The 25,963-nt window shown below is 36.9% G+C and overlaps 1 protein-coding gene across 3 annotated transcripts; it reads left to right on the top strand.

The window, feature by feature from the left end:
• Positions 1-445: 445 nt before the first annotated feature.
• lepr (leptin receptor) lies at positions 446-25,565 on the top strand. 3 transcript variants are annotated; one of them, XM_026264893.1, is made up of 20 exons: positions 446-668; positions 3,398-3,468; positions 5,007-5,059; positions 6,443-6,616; positions 7,514-7,631; positions 7,917-8,098; positions 10,697-10,842; positions 11,481-11,619; positions 14,205-14,477; positions 14,565-14,670; positions 14,757-14,968; positions 15,570-15,721; positions 16,054-16,207; positions 20,493-20,575; positions 20,671-20,887; positions 21,257-21,460; positions 21,591-21,668; positions 21,758-21,851; positions 23,046-23,121; positions 23,333-25,565. In XM_026264893.1, exons 2-20 carry the CDS (start codon positions 3,464-3,466, stop codon positions 24,080-24,082), a joined length of 3,216 nt encoding a protein of 1,071 aa, XP_026120678.1. In that variant the 5' UTR covers positions 446-668; positions 3,398-3,463; the 3' UTR covers positions 24,083-25,565. The 3 variants fall into 3 exon arrangements, with proteins under 3 accessions (XP_026120678.1, XP_026120676.1, XP_026120674.1); XM_026264891.1 differs by lacking the exons at positions 446-668; positions 3,398-3,468 and having other exon boundaries at positions 4,987-5,059; positions 20,674-20,887; XM_026264889.1 differs by lacking the exons at positions 446-668; positions 3,398-3,468 and having other exon boundaries at positions 4,987-5,059.
• The last annotated feature ends 398 nt before the right edge of the window (positions 25,566-25,963 follow it).

The raw sequence follows: 25,963 nt of genomic DNA, 5'->3' as shown, positions 1-25,963 counted from the left end.
TTTTAATTACTGTTTACTTATTATTCAGTATATTTCCTTATTACCCTTAACAGATCTTTTGAAACAATACCTGTAGTATATCATTGTTAAAAATAGGCTACCAGATTATCAACATTTTTGAGAACTTTGAGCTTAAAGATATAATTTTTTGTGCTTGTGTAGCTTGTTCTTAAGAGCTTATTACGACTGAAAATAAATACATTAAATAAATATAACCAGAATATATTTAGTCGAGCTGAGTGAGTTTCACTGGAATTGAGTATCTACTATAAAGCAGTATTCAGACATTTCCTCTAGGAAGGTGTGTACGTTGTTAAATAAATAAAAATGTTGCAGACTTTCCTTCCCTTGCCAAAATTTAAACAATGAAGATGATTATGGCTTGACGCAATAGGCTCCGTGACTGGTGCCCCTCCCTCACAGCGGCGGCGGCGGGCAGCGCTCGAGCTCAGGAATCAGGATGCAGAGCTCTGGAAACATTAGGAAAGTCTCACGCCTCTCTGTATAGTCTGTATAACCGACGGCAGACACTATTCTTTACAGGAAGAAGCGCTAAACTCTGGACTTGGAGCCTTATCCTCGTTTTTAAGCGAAGAAGGGCACTACAGTAAGACCTTGCCAGTGTAGTAGCAACAAATCCACGGACAGCCAGAGAGCGATCACCTCAGGTGAGACATTCTGCACATATTTCACACCGAGTTCAGACGGATGGTCTCAGGCAGCTGTGATAGCGGTTAAACTGTCCTTCACTCTTAGATAGCCACTTTATCGCGCTTGAGGTCTTTTATTCATAAAACCACGAAGACCTGTTTATTGGTTTTCTGTTTCTTTACTCACTTTTTGTAATTTAGTGACATGTTTTGTGCGTGCTTATCCAAACAGTCTTAAGTGTTCACTTAATAATGTTCTTCCAGATTAATGTTACACCGACACGATTCGTGTTGTGGTTTTACTTAGTAGCTGAATATGAGTGACAGTATTATTCATTATCTTGGGGTTTCCTTTTTTGTGTCCAGAGCAATGTCAGTGTTTCCGTGGCCATAATAGCGGTGTCCAAATCGTGAAAGAATCGTTGTGTTGAGTTTGAACTTTTAATGAATCTTTTGAACCGGTTTACATATATGTCCGAGCGGTTCGCGAGTCAATTACTCACTGAACTGACTCATTAAACAGAGAATCATCTCTTTTGGATGTGTCCGTTAACAGTAGAACTGAATGGTCTTATAGTCATGTGGAGTGAACTGAGGATTTGATGGGGAAAAAGTTACAAGTGTAACATTGGACGTTACAAATAAATGCAGTAGAAATGCAATATGCTTACAGCTTCATTGTTTGACCGTTTTATTAACCCATACGAGACAAATAAGAGATGGCATTGGCCACAGAACTTCTGGTGCAGCACAGTGTATGGAAAATTATGAGAAAATCAAGCACAAAATATAATCTTGAGGAAGTGTTACATGATAGTACAAAGGAATATTGTATGAATCACTTTTACACTAAAGCTATGTAGAGCTTCTGGAGCTCATAATTACAATGTATGGTTTAACTTGATATATACAATTTTTATTTTTACTAGTTTATAATATATACTATATAGCTGATGTATTATAATATAATGTAATATATGAAAGAAAGAGTTTGTGAATGCTATACCAGAAGCTTGCATACCACAGTGGAAATAATTTTTTACAAAATTTGATTATTTTATTCATAATGCTTAAATTTTGTCAACACCACCCAAAATGAATATTAACAGAATAGTAACATTTCAAAGCTGATGCATTCAATGTGTTGCTTGCTTTGACTATTGCAGTGAGGAGGGAAACAGTGATACACTGAAGCCACTCAATGGAAAACATCCAGATGTGCTAGAATAGGTCTTCTCTCTAACTTGAATGTGGTGTTTTTTTTCAGAACCAATTTTTGAAAGGAAACCATCAAGTAGAGAAAATCTGATGGATGTGGCATGGCATTTGAGGAATTATTCCAGTTGATTATTTACTCTGATACACTGATAAATTCATAATCCTCTAATTAGAATTAATTTAAATGATTTTGGGTTCAAATCCCTTTAGAGCAAAGCTGTCCAAACTTTGTCCTGGAGAACCAGTGTCCAGAAAAGTTTAGCTCTGATCTAATTAAACACACCTGAACCAGCTAATTAAGTTCTTACTAGGCATACTAGAAGCTTCCAGGCAGGTGTGTTGAGGCAAGTTGGAGCTAAATTCTGCAGGACACCGGTCCTCCAGGACAGAGTTTGGACACCTCTGCTTTAGAGCATTATCACCGTTGTGTCACTTTAAATCGGTCATTTATGGGTTAACATTGTTTGTTTGTTTGTTTATTTATTTATTTCAACATTTAATAGTTCTGCACCATTTAATTCACACATAGGTTAAACATAAGTCCTATCCCAGAACATCTGGACTGTTTTCCATCGAGTGGCTTCACAATATTACAGTTTTCCCTCCTCATTGCAATAATCTAAGCAAGCAACACACTGAATGTATCAGCTTTGAGATGGTCTAGTATTTTGCCCGATCTAATATTCATTTTGGTTAGCATTCGGTTTCATGTCGTTGACCCAAAATTGGACATCATGAAAGTGTTTTTGATATTTGATAGGGGACTTTATATGAATATATGAGATGTTTACATTACAAGAGCCTTTCTGCAAAAAAGATTTTACTGAAGTGAATGACCACTTGCCTTTTCTCACTGCATATTGACGTATGACCTGGTTTTATGTCAGATTATCTTATATCATGTTTGGTTCAGCAGCAGCTCCAGGTGGCTCTAACAGATGGTTTAGAAAGCATTGCATTATGGGGCCTGTAGTGTTTTATTTGCAGGTTATGAAGCATTTTTTTATGCATTTACTTAGTTCATTAGGTCATTTGTGTTCTGACTCATCGCAACATGGTGGCAAAACAGGCTTTAGATTTCACAATACTGTTCAGAATAAAATGCCAGGAAATGCTAAACATGGGTGTTGCTGTCGTTAACATGTTTGCGCAGGCACACAATCAAAACAGCACTTTGTTAATTTGATCTACAATTTCAGTACATCCAGGAACTAAGGGCATGAAAAGCAAGAGGGAAGCAGTCATGCATGTTAATGCCTTGTACAATAAAAAAGTGACTTGTTTTGTCAGAGAGTGTAAGCCAGAGAATCAAAAGCAAATATAGTCAGAGCAGGGTAATTCACTTGAAGCCGGTGTCATATTACTGCCTGAAAATTTTTGTGTGTGCCAGAAAAAATTTGCCTGCTTTATTTTCCATTAAGTGACTCAGGAAATGACTCTGCATCCCTTTAGAGAGTAAAACAATTCATGTCTTCTTCATCTTCTTCAGTGTTTAAGTTTAAATCAAATTTGTCTATCTTCCCACACAGAGGTCATTCCTCTCTTGTACTCCATCACTCCATCAAGAAGAGAAATTATGCTCACAATCATATGAAATGATGTAAGTATCTCTAATTAGATTTTATTAGGGCTTGATTTTAGCTTGACTGTTGCTTTCAAAGTGATTGATTCATTTTCTAATGAGATGGAATTTGTATTTCTGTGAGTAATTTGGTCATTTTGGTGTGGAATATGTACAACTAGCCAAGTAACATTGCACACAGTGCACAGTATTGCACAATATTTCCTATTTCTTGAAATCTTGATGTTAAGGAAGACAAAAGTCCTTTAAGAGATGAGTTCGATGACACATTCTCCTAACTTCCCTTTCTTAACGTTTTCCAAACTATGTAGCTTGATGGGTAGAGGCATGCAGTGTGGTTTTAAGCAATGTTACTTAAACTTTTCTACTGAAAATACAATACAGTAAAATTGTATTTACATAGCACAGTTTAAATACAACCGGAGCTGACTAAAGTACTTTACAACACTGTACCAACAATAGGCAAATTAAAACAGCTGTAAAACAAAATAATACATTAAAAGACAGCAAACCAAGTTTGTTTACCAGTAACCATCAGGCCTGGACATTTAGAGGGGTACTGTAGTTCACCCAAAACTGAAAACTGTCATCCTTTACTCTCCCTCAAGTTGTTCTAGACCTACATGACTTTTTATCTTCTGTTAAAAAAAGATGTTTTAAAAAGCTTCTGGTCCCCATTGACTTCCATACTATTTTTTCTACACTATGAAAGTGACTGGGGACCAGAAGCTTTTTGGTAGAGTACATGAACGCATAAAAAAAATCAAGCACATAAAATTACTAAAACGCAAAACTACTAAATAATTACTAAATTATTATAATTACTAAAATGAAAACAAAAATTCCATATTAATAAACCCCGCGTTGTTGGCAGAGGGAATTAACACCAACTCGACCCAACAACTTTTACAAAAGATGGCTTTCAATCGTCAGCTCAATTTTTTCAATAAAAAAGATATAGAGTTGATGTAGTGTAGGCAATGCTTTATTGCAGATAATTGCCACCGTTTGCATTAAGTAGTATAAATAGCAGGAAATCCTGCTATTTTAACATAGTAAAAATAGAATCTATAGCTATTTGCTCTTAGAGTAAATAGCATATCACTAAAAAAATACTGCTATGTTCACGTAGTGTTAATAGCATCCATCGCTAAGAAAATATGCTATTTTTACTTAGTGAAAAATAGTGTAAATGGCTTCTATTGCTATTTAACCACTGCCTTCATAAAAAGTATTTCTATTTAAATCATACAAAAAAATAAATAATAATAACAACAAGCTAGCAATGTGATGCTGATGTTGTATAGGCTCCATTCAGAATTTAATAAGAACATGTAAAAATCTAGTTAATTTAGCTCGAAGCATTTAAAAAACAACAACAACAACATTAACAGAAGTGCTTTGACTTGGCACTGGGATGGGGTTTTGTCATATAATGAGTAAACTAAACGCTGTCACGCTGTTTGAGCTTGGAGATTTGATTATTCCATTGTGGAAGAAGGTAGTGAGTCATATCCATACTGAACCATTTTACAGATGTCCTCTCTTTCCCGCAGGTCTCTGTTTATCATGCTTGCTCTTCTTGTGAATTTCATTACCATTTCACAAGGTGAGTCGTCGATGCATTAAGCTAAAATTACACTTCCTGTTTTCATTCAAATTCTGTATGTAGTGTCTTTTCATTGTTTCCCATTTCCTATCTGCTGTCGAGGCAAAGACCTACATAGCATGCTGGATACCCACCAGCTGTCAGCAGTCCCTCTGGCCACCTCTGAGATGCATTAGTGTGGGTTATGGTTGAGCGCACAGAGTGCAGGAGGCAGATGAATGGACAGAGAGATAGAAGAAGACAGAGAGGTAGTGAGAGAGAGAGAGAGAGGTAGATTGAAAGTAAGGGGTGTAGGAGGGTGATGATTACACCCACATCATGAATCAGACTATAAACTTTTAACGGTCACCTAGGGGCCTCACATTCAGAGAGATGTACAGATGAGAAAGGGCATGGGCCCTGGGCCCCACATCGATTATCGGATGATATTGGTAATTAAAAGAAAAATTATCAGTATTGATCAGTGTTTATATAACAAACTGTGAATATGCATTTTACCTATTTACATTTAGATTACTTTTTCCATCACCTAACACTTCAACACAATAACTTAAAGTTACTCTTTAAAACATAATTTGATAACGCTATAATGCTATAGTCTTTAGAAATTCTCAAAATGTATATCTATATTTCATATTGAACCATAAGTTGTAATGTTGTGACACCTGTATTGAAAATGATTAAAAATAAAATCTAAAATAATTCAATAATTTCAGTTAATTGATTCAGTAAAATAGTAATGTCAGCCATTTATCACAAAAATTATTTGGCCAGCAATGTATACATTTTGATGGCAAATATATTTATCCTAGCATAATATGCAGGGACAAATGTGAGCATATCATTTGATATTCAGTAAAATGCAAATACTGTGTCACTATTGCTCTTTTTGATCATCCTGGCCAGCATGACACAGTAACACAACTATTGGCATTTATTTGGGGGCATCTGTCTTACAGCCAATGGAAGTTGGGAGAGTGTTTGGGAAATTTTTTAAAATAGTCATTATTTTTGCAATTCCATGTGTCAAATCTAGTGGTGCCGAAATTTAACACACTACATCTAATTAATTAACTGTAGTCTTTATGTAAAACTAAACTGAAATGTTAAGATGTTCTTGAGTAAGTACATACTTTTTCACTCAGAAGTACTAAATCTTTGTTTGGAAATGCACTGTATGATGGCTCGCTTATGTTGCAGTCTTACACAGTAGAGTCGTCCTTGAGTAGCTTTCAGATGAACACTTCTGAGAACTGAATCTGTCAATAGATTTTTCTTTTATATGTAAGGTCTGTGTCCCTCGAGTTTTTGTTTCCCACTGTTTGTGAAATTTGAATAGTATTGTGAATCCGTGTCACTCACGTTGAGATCCTTGTGTTCCAGGTCTTGCTGCTTTAAGTCCTTCTGATGGCAGGGGAGGGGTTTATGAAGACATGAAGTGGAAGGCTCTGCTGTGTTGCGAGCTGCCCTTTGCTCAGACACTTGACGATGGTCTTTCAGATCACTCACCTGTAGGACAGTGCCAGCTGCAAAATGCTACAAAACCAGAATTCTCAAGTAAATCACCCACCCTTTCTGTGCGATATTACAGTCATTGCTTTTGGAATGACATTTTCAAAATGAAGTCATGTAAAGCACAGTTTTATTCAAAAGGAAAACAATGATTTAAAATTTTAATAATAGTTCACATTATTACTGTTTATGATGAAATAAATGCAGCATTAGAGACTTCTTTCAAAAACATTAAAAATCACACAACTCGCAACTTTTCAACAGTAGTGTCCAAAATAAATGAAAGGCAATTTATGACTCAGTCTTGCCATTTTAAGGTCTCAAAAGAGCAGTTTTGTTTGTATTTGCATTAGATGACCTTATGTGTTATCTGAAGATGTCTTAGCTACAGCTGTGAACCAGAGAAACTAAGAGGATCGACCTCTCCAGACAAGTAGATGGGTGCCATTACATGCTAATCAATTCTTATTACTTTCTCTTCTCTACGGTAGGCCTCAGGACAATAATTAAAGTCTACAAATAAATTTATAAAATGCAAAATAAGTTAAGGTTTGCAATCCTATTAAAGTGTGAAGTGGCTTGCAAAAACAAAAAAAGAATCACTACAAATACTCAGAGGTGGATGCTTATTTTTTCCCCCTAACATTATAAAAAATTCATAAAATGAAAGAAAAAAAAAAATTTCCCATCTACTTTAATTGGACTCATCAAATGGTGCAAGTTTAAACTTAAAAACAATCCTGACAGAATTTCAACTAGACTATGAATAATTGATTTTTTATGTTAAGTCAAAGCAGTGTGTTTTGTATCTTTCATGTTATTTGCACACCATGAAACGAGGCTGTGTTCTGATAGGAATAATTTGCAGATGTTATTTCTTGAGGTTTCTAATTGCAAAAGGCTGTGATGAGAAGCTAACAAGGGAATGCAATCTCATTTCAGGAAACTGTTTGGACATCCTGTGCTGGCTTGAAGGTGAACGGACAAATTTAATTTGTAATGCAAAGAGCCACAGAGCAGCAGCCACTGCAAGCCCGCTCACTGTTAGACCTCAATTAGTGTGAGTCCTCTGTTTTCATTCTGCTCTCCACAGACTGCTGATTAGCTCTTGTGTCTATTTGTGAGGATTAAGTAGATGATATAATGCATCTAGACTGTATACTATATCATTAATGATCAACTTTTAAAATATCTTTATTATTTAATTAACATTATTTACGTTTTCTCTGCTGTATATGACGACACCAAATGATAAATATTTTTGTTTGTATTAGTTCCTTAGAGGCTTGATCTACTGTTAAGTATAATAATGTAGATATAATAATTGACTTTATTTTTTTTTTAGTGTACAGATGAATGTACTTTCAGATGAAGCAAACCATGCTGCTCAGTGTGCCGGGGAAGATACTGCCATGTGCTCCATTTCTCTTCATGGCAATGATGCAACTGCCTCATTGAACATCAGTATATCTTCAAATGGGAGTACTGCAGTGTCACCCAAGATGCAAGTCAGCACGCATCTTCTGCGTAAGAACTGCATTATGATTTACAGTTTTATTTAAAGCTTTATCTCTGGTCTGTCTATCTATATGTCTGACTGTCTGTCTGTTGTTTTATCGTTATATCTATCATTCGATCCAATCTGTCAGTCTGTCTGTTGTTTTATCTTGTGTTCTGTCATTCTATCGCTCTGTCATTAAGTAAAAACTGTAATCTGATTGCTTAGCTTCGGCTGACTGAATGGTAAGCGAGTTCCAGAACAGTTCTGCAAATAATGCTGATTTAGTCAGTCTTATGTTACAAAGTGCAACCGCCTATTTCATTTCCTTTGTTCCCATCCATGTTTACTTTGAGGGATGTAAAATTCTTAGAAATGCTGAGTTTCCTTTTGGCATAAATGTACTGCAGATTTTGTTATTTCCTATTGTATTACTCACAGGTCTTAAACATGGTCTCATGACACAAACCTTTCTCAGGGAAAACTGCTAAAACATTTTTGTTCATGATTGATTTAAAGTGTTGTTGACTGAGTTAAACTGTTGTTTTAGTTTGATAACTCAAGTAGAAAAGGCCAAACATTTTCTCCATTACTGACTAATGTAAAATATTGCGATGATACATTTGTACAAATGACTGATCATACAGAATGTCACGTTATTTTTTAAACAAAGTTCTTTTTTGTGAAGAAAACTGAACTAAAATTCATCTTCACAGTAACCTGTAAATAGACGACTCTATCCCGTGGCTTCATGGAGACTGATGCTAGGGCAGCAGGTGTTTTATTAAGGTGTGTTTGTTCTTTTGGACTGGAGGCTAAAGAATACACATCTGTCTCTCAAGTGTTTTTCCAGGCAGTGGATTGAAATGGATTTTCACAATGCCATGGTTAAACCACTCACCAGGTCCAAACCTTAAGTCAAGCTCTTTTTTAGTCATTGTAAAGGTACAAAATTTTTTTTTTTTTAACAAAGCAAGATTTTAACATTTTAGTAAGATTAGTGAGATTAAAGGGATACTCATTAAATAAATTAAGACGCTGTCATCATTTACTTATTCTGACATTTTCACTTCCCTCTTTTCTTTGAAGTACATTAGCCGCATTTCCACTGTCGGGCCAGTGCGAGCCAGGGCTTTAAACGGGCCGGGCCGGCGGGGCTAATAGCCTCGGACCTGTAGCACCGAGGCCAGAATAGCGCTGCGTTTCCACAGTCGAGCCTGAAGCTCCGCTGCGCTTCACTAAAACCCGATCCTTTACACGCCTCTCGGGTACAATGTCACGCAACTCCACCATTTCACCGACAAAGATAAGCTATCAAAAAACTAATGAGAAATAAGTCACTGGAACTAGCGCAATCACAAAACAAACACGATAAAAGTGTCCTGTTTGTTTGCATACTTTGTTAAATATTCAAAAAATTCAAAAGCATCGATGTTTTACTATAGAATAAGTGATACATTGATCATAATGAATACATTTATCAGGACTCAAAATTAATCACACAGAAAAAAATTATTTCTATTTTATTTATTTATTTTTGTAGCCACAGTAACGTTAGCCTGTGCGTCACATTTAGAATGAATGATAATATTTCTATTTTTATAAAAGCTCCCGAACAAAAAACATGATTATAATTTTATGATAGGCTACGTGGAGCTAAACTCTCGAGACGAGACTTATGACAGATATATAAGTTACTAAATAAATACACCATCGTGATAGAGAATAAGAAGCTGACATCTGATTTCTCCAAGTGGTTGCATTTACCATGTTTACTATGGAAACATTAATGTTTAGCGTGCATAGTCTTTTACATCGCTTATAAATATTTCTGCCTTGTTTAGTGATTGTAATCCACATCGGATCAAGTTATTTCAAACACTCAAACACTGCTGACTGAAAGTGAGTTTTGAGCTCAACTTATTTTAAAAGTTTTTAATACTGGTGATATAACTCTTTCTGAAATGATCCGCGGCGCTGACGCTCTCCAGACCCGGAGAAACCCCACTTTTGTTCATAATCACTCCTCTAGCCTCAGCTGGCCCGCTTTGGCCCAAGGTTTTCATAGGGCCAAAAAACCCTGGCCTTTGGCCCAGAGGAAGCCCCGACGAGGCACGATCAAGACCCGGAAGTGACAGTGGAAACGTGACTGGCCCTGGCACGCACTAGCACTTTTTTTTGTTTTTTTTGCTCACATACTCTCTTAATTTCTCTAAATGGTTCACCATCAGACCTTTGTAGAATGAATACATTTCATTGCAGGCATCTGGCTTGGTTTTCCATTTGCTAAAGATGTTTTGCCAGTCTTTAAGAATGGGGATTCCCCTGTGATCATGTCAAGATGTTAAACTGGTGATTTTTGCCATATTCACACCCTCCACCGCATTTTTACACATGCCCCACCCAACAGCCGTTGAAGACACTCTCATGAATGGCGAAATGTCAGAAACAACATCTCATAAAGATCATCAAAAATATTATTAGACTTATTATCATTATGAGACTGTGTCTTACTTTTGGGATGTCTAGACATAGAGCTGTTGTTGCCCTTACATGGTCATTATGGTCTATCACGATTACTCTTACAGGTTTATATAAATATTTTGTACATATCCTCCTTTTCACAGGAAGACCAGAGCCACCTGTTAATCTGCATTATGATGTGACGACTGAAGGCGAAGTAATATTCAGATGGAGTGATGCACAACCTAACAGTGATGCCATAAACTATGAGATCCGATACACATCCAATTCCTCGCTTCAGCAGTGGGAGGTAATTGAACTCATTTGTTGGTGTGATGAATGTTTGGTAATAACATTACAAAGTAATATTTGTGAGAGCTACTGTATAACAGGCTCCCAGAGAATGCCACAGATGCATAAGCTCTTGCATGGTTGATGATTAAAGGGATTTAAATGTACCTTTCACCAGATCTTTATCCAATGATCTCATTTCGCATTTTTGTCAAAAGTGTGATTTTTCACTCGGATACATTTTTGAGTATTTGGACAGACTCTAAAATATCAAATTTAAACCCTTTTACATATGAACCCTTTTTTTAATTTGTATTGATTTGATTTGGTATTGAATTTTTATTGATTTGTACGTCAAACTAAAAGGGTTTACAGAATAATGTAAATATCAATATAGTCTTCATATATCTAAAAATATGTATCCAAAAAAACTTTGAATATGAATACTGTTTTAATGAATGTCTTAGTTAAATGAATCTGACATATTTAAATGAGCAAGTTTCTGCAGATTTTCCATATGATTGTGAAAATGTGAAAGGGTTTAATAATTGACCTTTATAAAAATATTTTGACTATTACTCACATCTTCTGTGAGCAATAGATATTTGTTTAACCTACACAGTTTGAATGAATCTGTTTGAACCATGGCTTTTTTAGGTGGTGAAGGTCAAAGGTCGTTCCTGGGTCTCTCTGAATGAGCTCAGTTCTGGGATTAGATACATGGTCCAAGTGCGCTGCCAAAGCCACATCAACTACTGGAGTGAATGGAGCCAACCCTTTAGTCTCACACTGGATGGTAAGGATCTGCAATACATCAATTGTGCGTACCAATTCTGTTTATGTGGTATGCTTGTACATCTAGTCAATGAATTCATTTAGTTACAAAGTCAAAGACCTCCTCCCATTTAATGACTCATAAGGTATAGTGAATAAGTAAATATATGCAAATAATGACATTTATGAAAGGTTCTCAAAATGTTGCTGCCTGGTATGCTCATGTTCCCATGGCTTACAGCCTTCTGTTCTCAACATTAGAGTGCACAGGTGGACACATTTTACCTAACATCATTCAGTCTAAAAGCGGCTTTTAGTATACATCAAACTTCATGCAAATTAGTGCTTTTGCTGTTCAAGTTATATTTCGCTTTCAGGGAGATCCATTGTATTCTCTAAGCCTCCACTTTAAGAGTTTGACATTGGATAATTACATTCATACTGTATATACTTTGCTACTCTGCATCTGTATGGTGCTTTGGCTTGTTGCTGTGCACTCACAATATCTGTTTGATTTGTCCTCTAGAAGATGCATCCAATACACTGTTCATTTTCTGAATTAATGGCAGTGCTAAACAGTCAGTTTTCTAATGTTTTGAGGAAGCATTAATATGCCATTTGCTTGGTTACCAAGGTCAAACATTGCATTTGCAATGTATATGTTATACTTAATACTTTTAAACCAGATCTACACTGTACAAAGTGAAGTGAAAGTGAAAGTGAAAGTGACATTCAGCCAAGTATGGTGACCCATACTCAGAATTTGTGCTCTGCATTTAACCCATCCGAAATGGGCACACACAGAGCAGTGAACACACACACACACACACACACACACACACACACACACACACACACACACACACACACACACACACACACACACACACACACACACACACACACACACACACACACACACACACACACACACACACACACACACACACACACACCCAGAGCAGTGGGCAGCCATTTATGATGCGGCGACAGGGGAGCAGTTGGGGGTTCGATGCGATGCTCTCGTGGAGAGAGAGCTGTTCATGCGCTACCCACAATTCCGTCCGGCCCGAGACTCGAACTCACAACCCTTCGATTGGGAGTCCGACGCTCTAACCATTAGGCCACGACTTCCCCACTTCCCCATAGGGGTTGTGCACACATTTACATAAATATCCAATTTTCCATGCCCATAATTACTGCAAATATTTCCACACAGTGATGTAGACATGTGGGGGAGTGTTTGAACAAGCTGTTTGAGGGAGTCATGGCAGTCTGAACTTTGATAAATATCTCTTTGGATTTGAGACTTTAGTCTTTGCAACTTTACAGATCTTCTTCATGCACCAAGAGCCTCTAACACTCCGTAGAGAAAGGAAAAATTTAAATCGCATCATATGTCGCCTTTAAACGCCTTCATAATTCAAACGGAACACCAGTTTGCATAATAAAAGTCTTTCTCTGGGCATCCTGTTCAGTCTTAGGCCAATAAAAGATCCTTAAATTCAAAGAAGTTGAATGTGAGCACTATATATCTTTAGTGGATATTTAGTATAAAAATACATAAAATATATATAAAATGATTTTTTTTAGATAAACCATATTATAACACTGTCCCATTGTAGAATAGAGCTTTATTTATTATCTTAGCTGAATACTGACACTAATAGGTGGGTGCTTATTTATATTCTTATTTTAGCCAGTCTAAAATACTGCTGCCAACTAATGCTGCACTTACAGGTAGCTGCACTTTGGGCTGTCTGCATATTAGTTAATGTTTCAACAGTTTCAGGTTGATTTATCACAAGATACTTGATTCTGTCTCTGTTTTCCTACTTTGATGCATTACTCATGTAGCACCTGTCATTTTGTATGTGCTTGTAAGCTTTTTAAAGGAGGATCTTACATTGTTTTTCTGATATGCTAGTTGTATATTTCCAGAATCCATGCTGCGCAAGTATCCATAGCAACTAAGCTTCAGGTGGTTCACTAGCATTACAATAAACCTACTTTCTTTTCGCTGCAAGGGACCAAGATGGGATCGGGGGTAAATAAAAATCAATACAAGGGTGAATCTCAACACCTGTCAGAAGCATGTCTAGGTCATATTTCATCCTGTAAGAAAACTACTGTATCACAGTGTTGAAAATGTAATGAAAATGATAATTAAGAATAATGATGAAAATTAGAGATGTAAATAAAAGATTAAGAATGGAAAATTTGAAATTTTCAGCTATATTATGCTATTTTTAATTTTAGGATAAATATGCTTAGTTTTTTTAAGGTCACAATGTATAAATCCTAATAGTACAAAATTAGGCTTAATTTTCCTGATGCAATATAATTTTGTTTTGGGAAAAAAATGTAACCAGACATGTTGTCAAGAGATTCGCTGACTTGCTGATATGCCACATACTTTCTTAAAGGGATCGTTAACCTAGTCAACTTCGGAACACAAATTAAGATTTTTTTGATGAAATCTGAGAGCTTTATGACCCTGCATAGACAGCAACATAACTAACCCTTTAAGTCTGGTTTATTTATTTGCATGTTTACTGCAAAAAACACCTGCTTAAATTTTTTCTCTATCTTTCTCTGCTCCTAAAGTCAGTTACATCCCTGCTGAAATCTTCACGACACCAGGGTCAAAGGTCACGGTTTACGCCGTCTTCCACAACCGCAGCTGGAGTGCTAGTAAAGCTGTGTGGATGCTTAACGGGCAGGTGAAGATTCCAGAAAGCCAGTACAGGGTAATCAACGATCAGGTTAGCGCAGTCACTGTGACGGTTGATGAACCAGGGTTTGATACTCTGATGTGCTGCCACCAGTGGGGGGAGAGGTTCAAGTGCATCATCGCCTATGCCAAAATATACACAGAGGGTAAGCTTCAAATTATGGAGGACAGAAATGTAATAAAATGTTGCTTTCTTAAAAATCAATACATTTTTAAAGTGTCTCTTTTTTCAGGGATGTTTAATGCAGATTTGACCTGCCAGAGCAAGAATTCAGAGGTGGACACCATGAGCTGTAAGTGGAATAAGATCACTTGGGCACAAGTCAGACTACTTTACAGGTGTGAACACAATCACAGCTCATCTATTTCTATTCCAGCCAGATTGTTTATTGCAAAGATGGTAAAGATATTACTTTTTGTTGTAGACAATATACATCAATGTGTGAGACCATACCAGAGATGGAGGGCAGCAAAGAAGATGAAGAAAACATGAAGTGTCCATCTGGAGCAGGAGACCCCAGGGAGTGCACTTTAAGAAACCTTAGTCTGTACTCCTGCTACAAAATCTGGTTGGAAGTGGAAGGAGGACATGGAAAAGTGAGGTCATTTCCAGTCTACGTTGCACCCATTGACTATGGTGAGTTCCAAACATTTTTCAGCAGTATTCCATTTGGAAATCCATTTGGAATTCTGTCGACTTCTGAATATACAGTAGAATTAACTATAATTTAACATATCTATAAACATACACTACTGTTTAAAAGTTTGGAATTTGTATGAATCTCTTATGCTCATTCAGGCTGGATTTATTCGACCAAAAATATAGTAAAACAGTAATATTATGAAGTATTATTACAATTTAAAATATTTTTATTTTATTTTAATACATTTTGTTTTACTTTAGCCTTCAGTGTCACATGATCAGTCAGAAATCATCTTAATATGTCGAGTTGGTGCTCAAGAAGCATTTCTTATTACTGTATTTTCACAGTTAAAGACTATTGTTTTGGAGGAATAGGATATATATATATTTGCAGGATTCTTCAAATAGAAAGTTCTAAGGAACACCATTGATTTGCATTCAATTTAGATACATTTAAATATGGCCTTGCTGAATGAAAGTATTAATTTCTTAAAAAATATATTTTGATTATTCGTGTATATTGATCATTGTGAAATGTTTTTAGAGTAAAAACAATGTTCTCTTGAATAAGTTTCCCCTGGGTTTGTTTTTTCAGTGAAACCAGATCCTCCCTCAGATCTGGAAGCAACCACTTTGCCAAATAAAACCTTGAGTGTAAGCTGGAGACGCCCCAATTTGCCAGTATACGACATGCAGTACGAGTTCCGCTTCGTGGCTTTGCGTGACATGCCAAATACACAGTGGAAGGTAGGAAGATGTTTCTGGAAGCTGGGGTCTCAGGGGGAAAATGAAACCAGAAAGCTGAATAAAATATATTTAAGTTAATGCAGAGGGCAGGCAATGAATTACTGTGGTCTGATCTTTTTATCTCTATCATTGAGATGCTGGAAATTGAAATGACAAGCTAAATTGATCCTAAATTAAAATCCCTTCTTCTACTGTGCCCACTAAACTTCATAGCACTTCATTTTCAATTTATCCCTTTTAGATTTCAGAAGGAAGATGGTTATACTCAGTACTCGGGTATGAGGTCTGCAATTTTCTGTGGCATTTACAGATGAGTGTTATGTCCCTTACAGGTAATCGGTCCCCTTCTGGAACCACAGGCAGAGGTTCAGCTTGCAGAGTCCTGTGTTCAGTTCAAAGTAGAAGTTCGCTGTAGAAGACTGAATGGCTCTGGATACTGGAGTGACTGGAGTATGGGTTACACTTCAGCTGTTTACAACAGGAAAGGTAACATTATCAATATAAGCTGTTCTACTATTACTTAGCCTATATATTCCAGAAGCCCTAAGACACATGCATCATTTTGCATCTTTTTTAGTTATATGAAATTGAAAACATGTTGAGAGCGATATGGTTGTAGACTCTTCAATAATATATTAAATAACCAGCTTTAATTGTGTGGTGATCACAAGAAAATTATGTAAGCAATGTTTATGATGAAACCCACAGTACTTTGTCTATATATATTAAATTAAAATTTAAAAATTAAATTTATGCATTTAGCAGACGCTTTTATCCAAAGCGACTTACAGTGCATTCAGGCTATCAATTTTTACATATCATGTGTTCCCGGGGAATCAAACCCCCAACCTAGTGCTCTACAAGTTGAGCTACAGGAACACTATATATATATATATATATATATATATATATATATATATATATATATATGTTCACAAAATTCACGGTTCGGTTCGATACGATACACTGATGTCACGGTTCGGTTCGGTACATTTTAGATACAGCAAAATGTAAAAACATCTAAACTTTTCATAATGCCGCAAGTGCACCGCGGGTCATGTGACAAGAACTAACCAATCAACTTCATCCTTTCCCGTAACAACGTTGAAAGCTCAGCAAAGATGAAGGAACAGCTGATCATAGTTGTATATGGATTGCAATTTTGAAATAAATTTAGTAGCAGAGCTACTGCAAGCGATTTTTAAAGCTGCAAATCCATTTATCCTTTGCTGAAATTTCCGCGTCTCATGGAGAGAGCACATCATTGTTGCTTAGCAAAGACAGACGCCTCAGGGGCGCTTCTGCCCGAGCGCTTTGGAAAGGAGGAGAAAGCAGCGCGACTAGCGTTTTCCACGCTTTTTTAGGCACGATATGTGAACGGCCCCTAAGGCGCTCGCTCACTCAGTATGCGCTGAAGGCTCGTTGCAAAATGTTTAATGCATTTAACAGACCAGAAATAGAAGATCCTCCAATAACCAACAGGTCTTGTGTTTGGGTGCACTTTGGATTCCCTGGAAGCTATAATGGTGATGATAGAATGAATGGTAAATAGTAAGGTCTTATATCCGCGGCTATAACGTAAATGAAGCCTACCGATCGCCACGGTGATGTCTTTTGCCCTGTTTGAATCAGTTGGAAATGTCGGTCTAAATGCTGCGGGGATAGTTTGTTGCGTGTATGTTTCTCCTTTTTTTCGTCTTTTCCCAGATACTGACAGAATAAGGTGATGTTTTTTTTTGTATTCCCGCTGGTGTTTTTTTTTTTTTTTGTAATCCCGCTGGTGTACCCTGTTATGTTGCAGATGCGACATACCATTGTTTTTTTATCCACCACTCTCTTGCAATCACCATTATAGCTTAAAGAGAATCCAAAGTGCACCCAAACACCAGACCTGTTGGTTATTGGAGGATCTTCTTTTTCTTGTCTGTTAAACGCATTGGCTATTTTGCAACGAGCCTTCAGCGCGTACTGAGTGAGCGAGCGCCTGCTGAGTAGCCTAACATAAACATATAAGTTGGTGTTTTTTCTTCTTCGTGAGTGTCAGGGGCGTTGCCTGTTACGTCGTTTGGGTTATTGGGCTACCTTGTTGAACGCATATCATTATATTTCTCTTTTTTTTTTTCAAATATAATTAATTAGTCCAATGAACCGTTCGGTACATAATGCTTACCGCGTACCGAACCGAAAGCCTCGTACCGAACGGTTCAATACGAATACGCGTATCGTTACACCCCTAATATATATATATATATATATATATATATATATATATATATATATATATATATATATTAGGGGTGTAACGGTTCACAAAATTCACGGTTCGGTTCGATACGATACACTGATGTCACGGTTCGGTTCGATACGTTTTAGATACAGCAAAATGTAAAAACATCTCAACTTTTCAGAATGCCGCAAGCGCACCGCGGGTCATGTGACAAGAACCAACCAATCAGCTTCATCCTTTCCCGTAACAAGGTTGAGAGCTCAGCCAAGATGAAGGAACAGCTGATCGTAGTTGTATATGGATTGCAATTTTGAAATAAATTTAGTAGCAGAGCTACTGCAAGCGATTTTTAGAGCTGCAAATCCATTTATCCTTCGCTGAAATTTCCGCGTCTCATGGAGAGAGCACGTCATTGTTGCTTAGCAAAGACAGACGCCTCATGAGCGCTTCTGCCCAAGCGCTTTGGAAAGGAGGAGAAAGACGCGCTTAGCGTTTTCCACGCGTTTTTAGGAGCGATATGCGATATGTTTCTAGTCTGTTAAACGCATTGGCTATTTTGCAACGAGCCTTCAGCGCGTACTGAGTGAGCGAGCGCCTGCTGAGTAGCCTAACATAAACATATAAGATGGTGTTTTTTTCTTCTTCGGGAGTGTCAGGGGCGTTGCCTGTTACGTTGTTTGGGTTATTGGGCTACCTTGTTGAACGCATATCATTATATTTCTATCTCTCTCTTTTTTTTTTTTTTTTTCCAAATATAATTAATTACTCCAACGAACCGTTCGGTATACATAATGCGTACCGCGTACCGAACCGAAAGCGTCGTACCGAACGGTTCAATACGAATACGCGTATCGTTACACCCCTAATATATATATATATATATATATATATATATATATATATATATATATATATATATATATATATATATATATATATATATATATATATATATATATATATATATGACAGCAGCATAAAACAAAACCTAAATCAATGAAGCCAGACCAAACTAACTGCTGAAAAGAATATGCAGGGGAAAAAAATAGTTGCCAGCTGATTTGAAAAGATAAAAACAATCAGATTAGACAAAGTAAATAATTCTTTCATCTTGGCCTTGAAAGCCATCGTGAGTCTTCATTCTTATTCTGAACACACACCTGCTTCATAATATCCGTCTGTGTGTCTGTGAGTCATGATGAGTAACTTTATAATTTGTGGGAACTTAATGTAATGTTTACAAGAGGGCTGATAACAATTTCAAATAATAATAAACACATATATTCAACTTACATTCTTTTTTAAAACTTCAGAAAATCTTAATTTCTTACATTTAATTATATTAAACATACAGACATCCTAAATATGAGTTACTGAAGTGATCGTAATTTTATCGTAATTTTATGTCTCCGTAGTAGGAATGTTTTGAATTGAACAAAATTTGGCTAGAAAGTCTTGATTAATGGAAATTGCACCACATATCACCCACCATGACTTGCGTATCACTGTAGGAATGTGAGCTGGAACATAACTGCTGCGGTGAAGATCAGTATGTGCTTGTAATACCATTCGTATTATCTTTATATTAGTGAAGAGCTGCCTGCCTGTGCCAGAGCTCATGCTTTTGAAGTAACCGTTGCTAGCAGATTGTCATCACCATTACAGGATATTATAATCAGAGTCATTCAAGGTTTTTTTTGTTTTCTTTGTTACAATATGTACAGAGTTGTAGGAATTTGCCACACCTTTTTCTAAGCAGAGAGAAGACTTAAATGGAAGTTTGTAGTCAGAAGTTCCAAATAACAGATAAGAAAGATCTGTCCCTTATCTTAACTTTCTAGAAAGTCATAGAACTCGATTTGGCGCAATCCAAATTCAAGATACAGCTTTTCCAGATACCATTCCTCTCTCTCCAGTCGAATCGTTTCTTTACTTTCTATGATTATACTATCTAAATGAAAGAAAAAGGGTAAAAAAGAATCTTGCTTACTGAATGAAAAATGCTTACATTCTAACTGACATTTATTAAAGTTGTTAATTAGTTATATAATTATCTATTTAATAATGTAAAACTTTTTTTGCCAATTTGCAGTTATTATGTTCTGAAATATTAAGTATTATATTACTATATTGGTAAATATTAAGTAGCACAGTGTAGATCTGAAATGTTTTTTTACAACTTTTTGTTAATTGTATACTGTACCTTGTGTAATTTATTCAGAGTTAGCCATGAAAATAGCCTTGATGCTGGCATAGCGTTAAAAATGGAATCAATAAATAAATACATTTATAAGATTAATAATAAATAATGTTTCTTGAGCACCAAATCAGCATATTAAAATTATTTATCAAGGATCATGTTATTTTAAATTGGAATATGCAGTGTTCCTCTTTTTACTGCATGTTTGATCAAATAAATGCAGCCTTGACGAGTATAACATTTTTGAAAATGTATCCCTATATCCCAGCCCATATCCCAAACCTTTTTTAATATACCTTTTTGAGCATAAGAGATAATCATGACTGTATGGTGTGTGGTTTCAGCACCAGAGATGGGACCAGACTTCTGGCGTGTTATACAAGAGGATCCTGTTAGAAATGTGACAAACGTCACTCTTATTATTAAGGTTGGTAAAGACTGACTTGATTGATTTACTCTAGCAACAAATTAAGTATAAAGTATAAGATGTAAAAAGTTTGAGCTCGAATGTTTCACTTTCAGCAGCCTGTCCTAGCAGGAGATCCATATAGTTGTGTGGAGGGTCTGGTGATTGAACACCAGGCCTCGGGGAGAGCCGTGTGGTCAAATGAAACCACATTGGCTCAGTTTCACTCATTCCAGTGGAGGAAGGAAGCGCACACAGTCACCATAATGTCTCGCAATGCTTTGGGCATCTCAACACGGAATCGAAACATGACGTTGTTGCATCAACCCAAACGTGAGCTGACTTGCTTCATCCCCTTCCTGTAACATCCCGTGAAATTCTTTCACTTCGGTCTAAAGCAATCTAATGTTATCAATGTTTTCGTTTGTTTGCCTTCAAACAAAACCTGTCTATTTATGTGCCTATTGATGTTCCTTTAATTCATCCAGCCCTAATTTGTCCTGGTAATTGTTTTGATAGAAGCTTGGTGTTGTTTGTTCGGTGAAAGGGTTGTTTGGGATGGAGATTTGATTTAGTTATTACAAATTTTCAATGAAACATGACAACAGTAAGGTACTCTGATATTTTGTTCCTGCTTGTTATTATCTGTTCCTAGATTCCCCGATATGTATGAATTAATCATGTCCTTCTTTCCTTTTCTAGGACGATGCATACGTTCATTCAGCGCAGTTGCAAATTCTAGCTGTGTGTATCTTTCCTGGAGCCTGTTATCTGATCATCCAGTGCCTCAGTCATTTGTCATCGAATGGCTAGACCTGAAAAAAGACCCTGAACAGGACGTGTCTTTGACTGAGAGGCTGCAGTGGGTCAGAGTTCAGTCCGCATCAAGAGATCTCTCCCTTTGCCGTACGATGTTTTACTTGATATTCTTCACATATTCCTCATATTTGCATATCGGTTCATGACAGAAATGACAAAGGGTTTATCCTTAGCAGTGTAAATGATCTTTTTGACAGTGTAATTTGTTTTTGTACAGGTCGTTTTTATGGCTCAGAAGAGTTCACCTTGTATCCGGTGTTTGTGGATGGTGAAGGGGAGTCGGTGCGATACACTGGTGGGTTTTTACACATTTTGCAAATATAGTCAACGAACACCACATGGATCTGATAGAAAAATGTGTTTTTCTTTGGTTTTGTGATCCAGCTACTAGGGGCGACCCTGCAGCATACATACTCCTACTGATCATTGCGTTCCTGTCAGTGGTGCTGTTTGTCACTCTTCTGATGTCACAAAACCAGTAAGACTTATTATCCTCTTCCGGACAAAATAAATATAGTTACAGTACCATTATGTTTTTTCTGTGAAAAAGGGTTTCAATGCTTTTAGCTGTTATTTGTTCACATTAATACTGGATGTCCCTGCTGTACCAGTGTATAATGGGTTAATCTAGAGAATAAACCCAAGGCTAAGGATGGCCTGAAGGAAAAATTCTTGGAAAATGTTCAGACTTTCTGTTTATCTACCTGAATTACCTTTTTAAAATGCTTTGGAGGCTACAATCTATATTGATTTTGTAAGGCCAGTTGTTTGAAATAAAGTAATGCATCGTAAGCTGATTTGTATGGGATATTTGGTTGCAATGAATGTCAGAAATAAAATACATCCATTGGTTTATAGTATGCAATGCTCATAAATTGCAATAGTGCTCATTCCTAGCAATAGAGTAGTTTGCCTGAGGGTAAATATTTCACAAGTTCTGCCAGAGATGATTATTAAGGTAACAAATAAAATAACTTTATCATCTGCTCAGACTTGATTCTCAGGTAATATTGTGACATTGTGTTACCACAAAAAAGCTCTTGCTCTCGTAAGGAGTGGCAAGAGGGCAAATTTATTTGAGGGTTTGGAATTTACAATGTGGGTGATGGAATCTGTCTACTCTAGATTTTGATTAAGCAATAGTTAACAACAAAATTAACATTTGCTTAAATTGCTGATCCACGACTCCAGTCCATCAGTTCACGAGTTCACCCTTACATCTAATCTGAAAGTGAATAGTAAGCATATTTTGGCGTGCTGTCCTGGGGGAGGGGTCCGGGATCCCCGGCACATAGCCTGAACCCAAAGAACTCCCCCTATCCATAATTTGGGATAAAAATAGATTAGAAGTGAGGAGTTGGGGTGGAGGAGGAATGCCGAAAAAACTGTCGTAGGACAGGAGGTAGGAAGGCTGCATATATATACACTTGTTGTGCTAGTTAAGATGGTTAGCTAAACGAAATGCACCTGTGCCAAATTGGATGATTATCTGATCGTGCTCCTCCCGAACTTTGTTAATAAATGTTCATTTAACTTCATGAAACAAAAAAGTCTATAGTTCTAGTAAAGAAAGTCCTTTCTCGTTACAAATCACGTCAAAAATCCACCTGCATATTTGTTTAGAAGAGCGTTGGCTTGCAAACAGTGCTTGACCTGTGCATATTTCTTACAGGATGAGAAAACTCATGTGGAAGGATGTTCCAAACCCCAACAAATGCTCCTGGGCCAAAGGAATGGACTTCAGGCAGGTCAGTGTGACCTAAAAATGAAGTACATCCATTCCAGATTCAAATAGAGGAGCACTGTTTAATTGATAAATGAAAGACATTTAATTGTGTACATGATATATGGGTAAAAACATATGCTGCATGCTCTGCTGGGAGGAGAAAGAGTTTTAACACATTCAGTACATGTTGGTTAGTACATTTCCACAACATATCTATTACCTTCTCCTTGCAGATTGACACCATAGAGAACCTGTTCCCTCACCCAGAGGGTCTCACTGCCTGTCCACTGCTGCTGGTCTCTGAGAGCATCTGTGAGGTGGAAATCATTGAGAAAACTCATCCTGTTACGCTTGAACATGAAAAAGACAATGAAGTTCCCATTCTTAAATCTGGAGACAAAACAGCTACAGATTCTGCCCTTCTAGCAGACTCCTCCGAACCTCTGTCTCTGGAGGCTTCCACTGCTGCTGCTACTCCAGACACATCAGGCCAGTCCTCGGTGACGTACTCGACCATTCTCCTCACCCATCAGCCCAGTCTCCTTCGAGAGCAGCAGGAGAGTCTGAGCAGCTCCAGTGACGAAGGCAACTTCTCTGCCAACAACTCAGACATTTCTGGCTCTTTCCCTGGGGGACTCTGGGACCTGGAGAGCCATGCGTGCTCTGAAAGCACCAATCCCCGCCATTCCAGCTCCTATAACTCTGTGGAAGAGTTCTCGGAAACATCAGATCAAGATTATGAAGCACCAGAAAGCACAGGTGTAGCCAAAGACCTCTACTACCTCGAAGTGAACGAAGAGCAGGAGGAAGAAGATGAAGAGGAGATTGCGGAAACACAGACTGAACAGGAAAATAATGAGATGAAGGTGGACGCCAGGCCTCTTCTAGAAGGCAAAAAATCCACAGCCATCGATTCCAATGCATCTCAAAGCATTCCTCTTTATCTGCCTCAGTTTCGGACTGAATGCATTAATCCTCCCTGAAATAATAACAACAGCACCACTTGGTGGTAACATGGGATAATGTTTTTCTTCATTGGATGGAGGTCCACAGAATGCCACAGCGAGGATCTTCAGTAGGGCTGCACCATTTGAGAAAATAAAAATAAAAAATGAATACAAATTTCGAGTTCAATTTAAATTTTTTATTTCATTATTATTTTTGTAAAGGGCAAGGCTGCATGATCTTGGAAAATCATGATAACATTTTTCCTGATAAAAATTGTGATTTTAAATATCACATTTAAATTATATTTTAGCTCCAGGTTTTCTGTGCTTGTTTGTAGGACTGCAGAATTTGCCCCAAAAATGTGATTATGTATCAATATGACTATAAAATCATGATTGATATTATTAACATTTTTATTTTTTGTATTGCTAAATGGAAAATAATACAATAAATGTAAAATACAGAATGGTCTATTTAAATAAATACTATAATAACTTTGTTTTAGATCACAACTGTAAAACTATAGTACTAATGTTTATGGCTGTCTTGATTTCTTAGTTTAAACCATCAGCTGCAGGGAGCCTTTAAAGCTTCTCTTTTGTTGACAACATCCAGCTTCTCGTTAGCAGTTTGTGAAAATGGTTGATGCATGTTTTGTTATTGCACAATGCTCATCAACAGATTGCAGAAATGAGTTTATGTAAAGCAGCATTTATTTGGAACCAGTTCACATGTAAAAGAAAACAGCGCAACTTGATAAGCCAATTTTGCTATTTTGTTTTTAATTTTATTAATTGTGCAGCCCTATTTTCCACCCTCAACCGAGTAACTTTTTTTTTGTTAAATTCTCCTCCTACCAACCCAGTGTCTCACATGACTCTTTTATGATCCATTTGACTAGGAATGGATCTTTTCCCTATTTCATACCTTAGGGTTTACAGCTGGATTTTCCAGGCTCATTTGATAAGGGCATCCAAGCACAGTATAAACTCTGAATGTCTCAGTGATGGGTTGATGATCGGCTTGTCATTGCTGGAACTCGCTGCTTTCCATCTTCATCACGTGGAAACCTTAGGAAGACTGAAGTGACCACACTAAATGGAATGAAGAGTCCGAAGAAGTGTTGTGGTCACAGTCACGGTTTAGTGGCTGTTTGTACATTTCAGGTGCTTCATCAAGTCCAGGTTATCATAAGTGAAGGGGCTTTTGAAGAGGCGTCCGTCAAAATATCAGCTTTGTGAAGAAATAGCCTCTCATGTGTGCATTTACATTGGACTTATTCATTCATTATGAATGTATATTTTGTCAGTGAGGTCTGTGTTCTTTGAAACTCAAATATTTTGAGTTTACAAAATGTCATCTATTTTCGGTGTATGGGATTTTTTGATGCAATGAGGGTTGAATGTAACTCGGTGTATTAAACTTGTTATATATGTCAGAGTATCAGTTAGAATGTGTGTACAGTATACACGTATTTCTTGTCTATTTTTCTGGTCAGAAAATAAACTATTTACTGCAGTTATGGCTCAGTGGTTGTACGTAAATTAGTTGCAACAGTACTACATATTATTTTAATAAATAATAAAGCTTTTTTATTAATCTTACTGTTTTCATAGACTAGGCCTTCCGCCTTAAGCAGCAATGTATTTGTACTGAGAATACCAACAGATGAACGGATTTATTTCGAGACATAAGAGATATAAGTTAATTAAGAAATTACATTTATGAATGAATCCACCAATCCTGCTGCAGAATGAAGAAAATAACAATAATTATGTTTTCTTATTGTATTATTAATTGTCCATAAGAGACAATTAATATTTTGCCAATTTCCTAGGCTCCCAAATCTATGCGCGTTCCCGTTTCCGCGCATAATGGAGCCCAACAGACGAGGAAGCGCCTCTTCCACGCGCGCC

This window comes from Carassius auratus, chromosome 6, assembly GCF_003368295.1.
Source record: "Carassius auratus strain Wakin chromosome 6, ASM336829v1, whole genome shotgun sequence".
NCBI classification, from domain to species: domain Eukaryota; kingdom Metazoa; phylum Chordata; class Actinopteri; order Cypriniformes; family Cyprinidae; genus Carassius; species Carassius auratus.
This window is presented reverse-complemented; position numbering and strand designations above follow the sequence as displayed.

What these genes read in the sequence shown, in the direction of transcription:
- lepr (XM_026264889.1), top strand. Translation starts at nt 4,987, where the DNA reads ATGTCCTCTCTTTCCCGCAGGTCTCTGTTTATCATGCTTGCTCTTCTT. An exon ending in TGCCAAAATATACACAGAGG is followed by an intron (nt 14,478 to 14,564) that starts GTAAGCTTCAAA and finishes CTCTTTTTTCAG; the next exon opens with GGATGTTTAATGCAGATTTG. An exon ending in CGTTGCACCCATTGACTATG is followed by an intron (nt 14,969 to 15,569) that starts GTGAGTTCCAAA and finishes TTGTTTTTTCAG; the next exon opens with TGAAACCAGATCCTCCCTCA.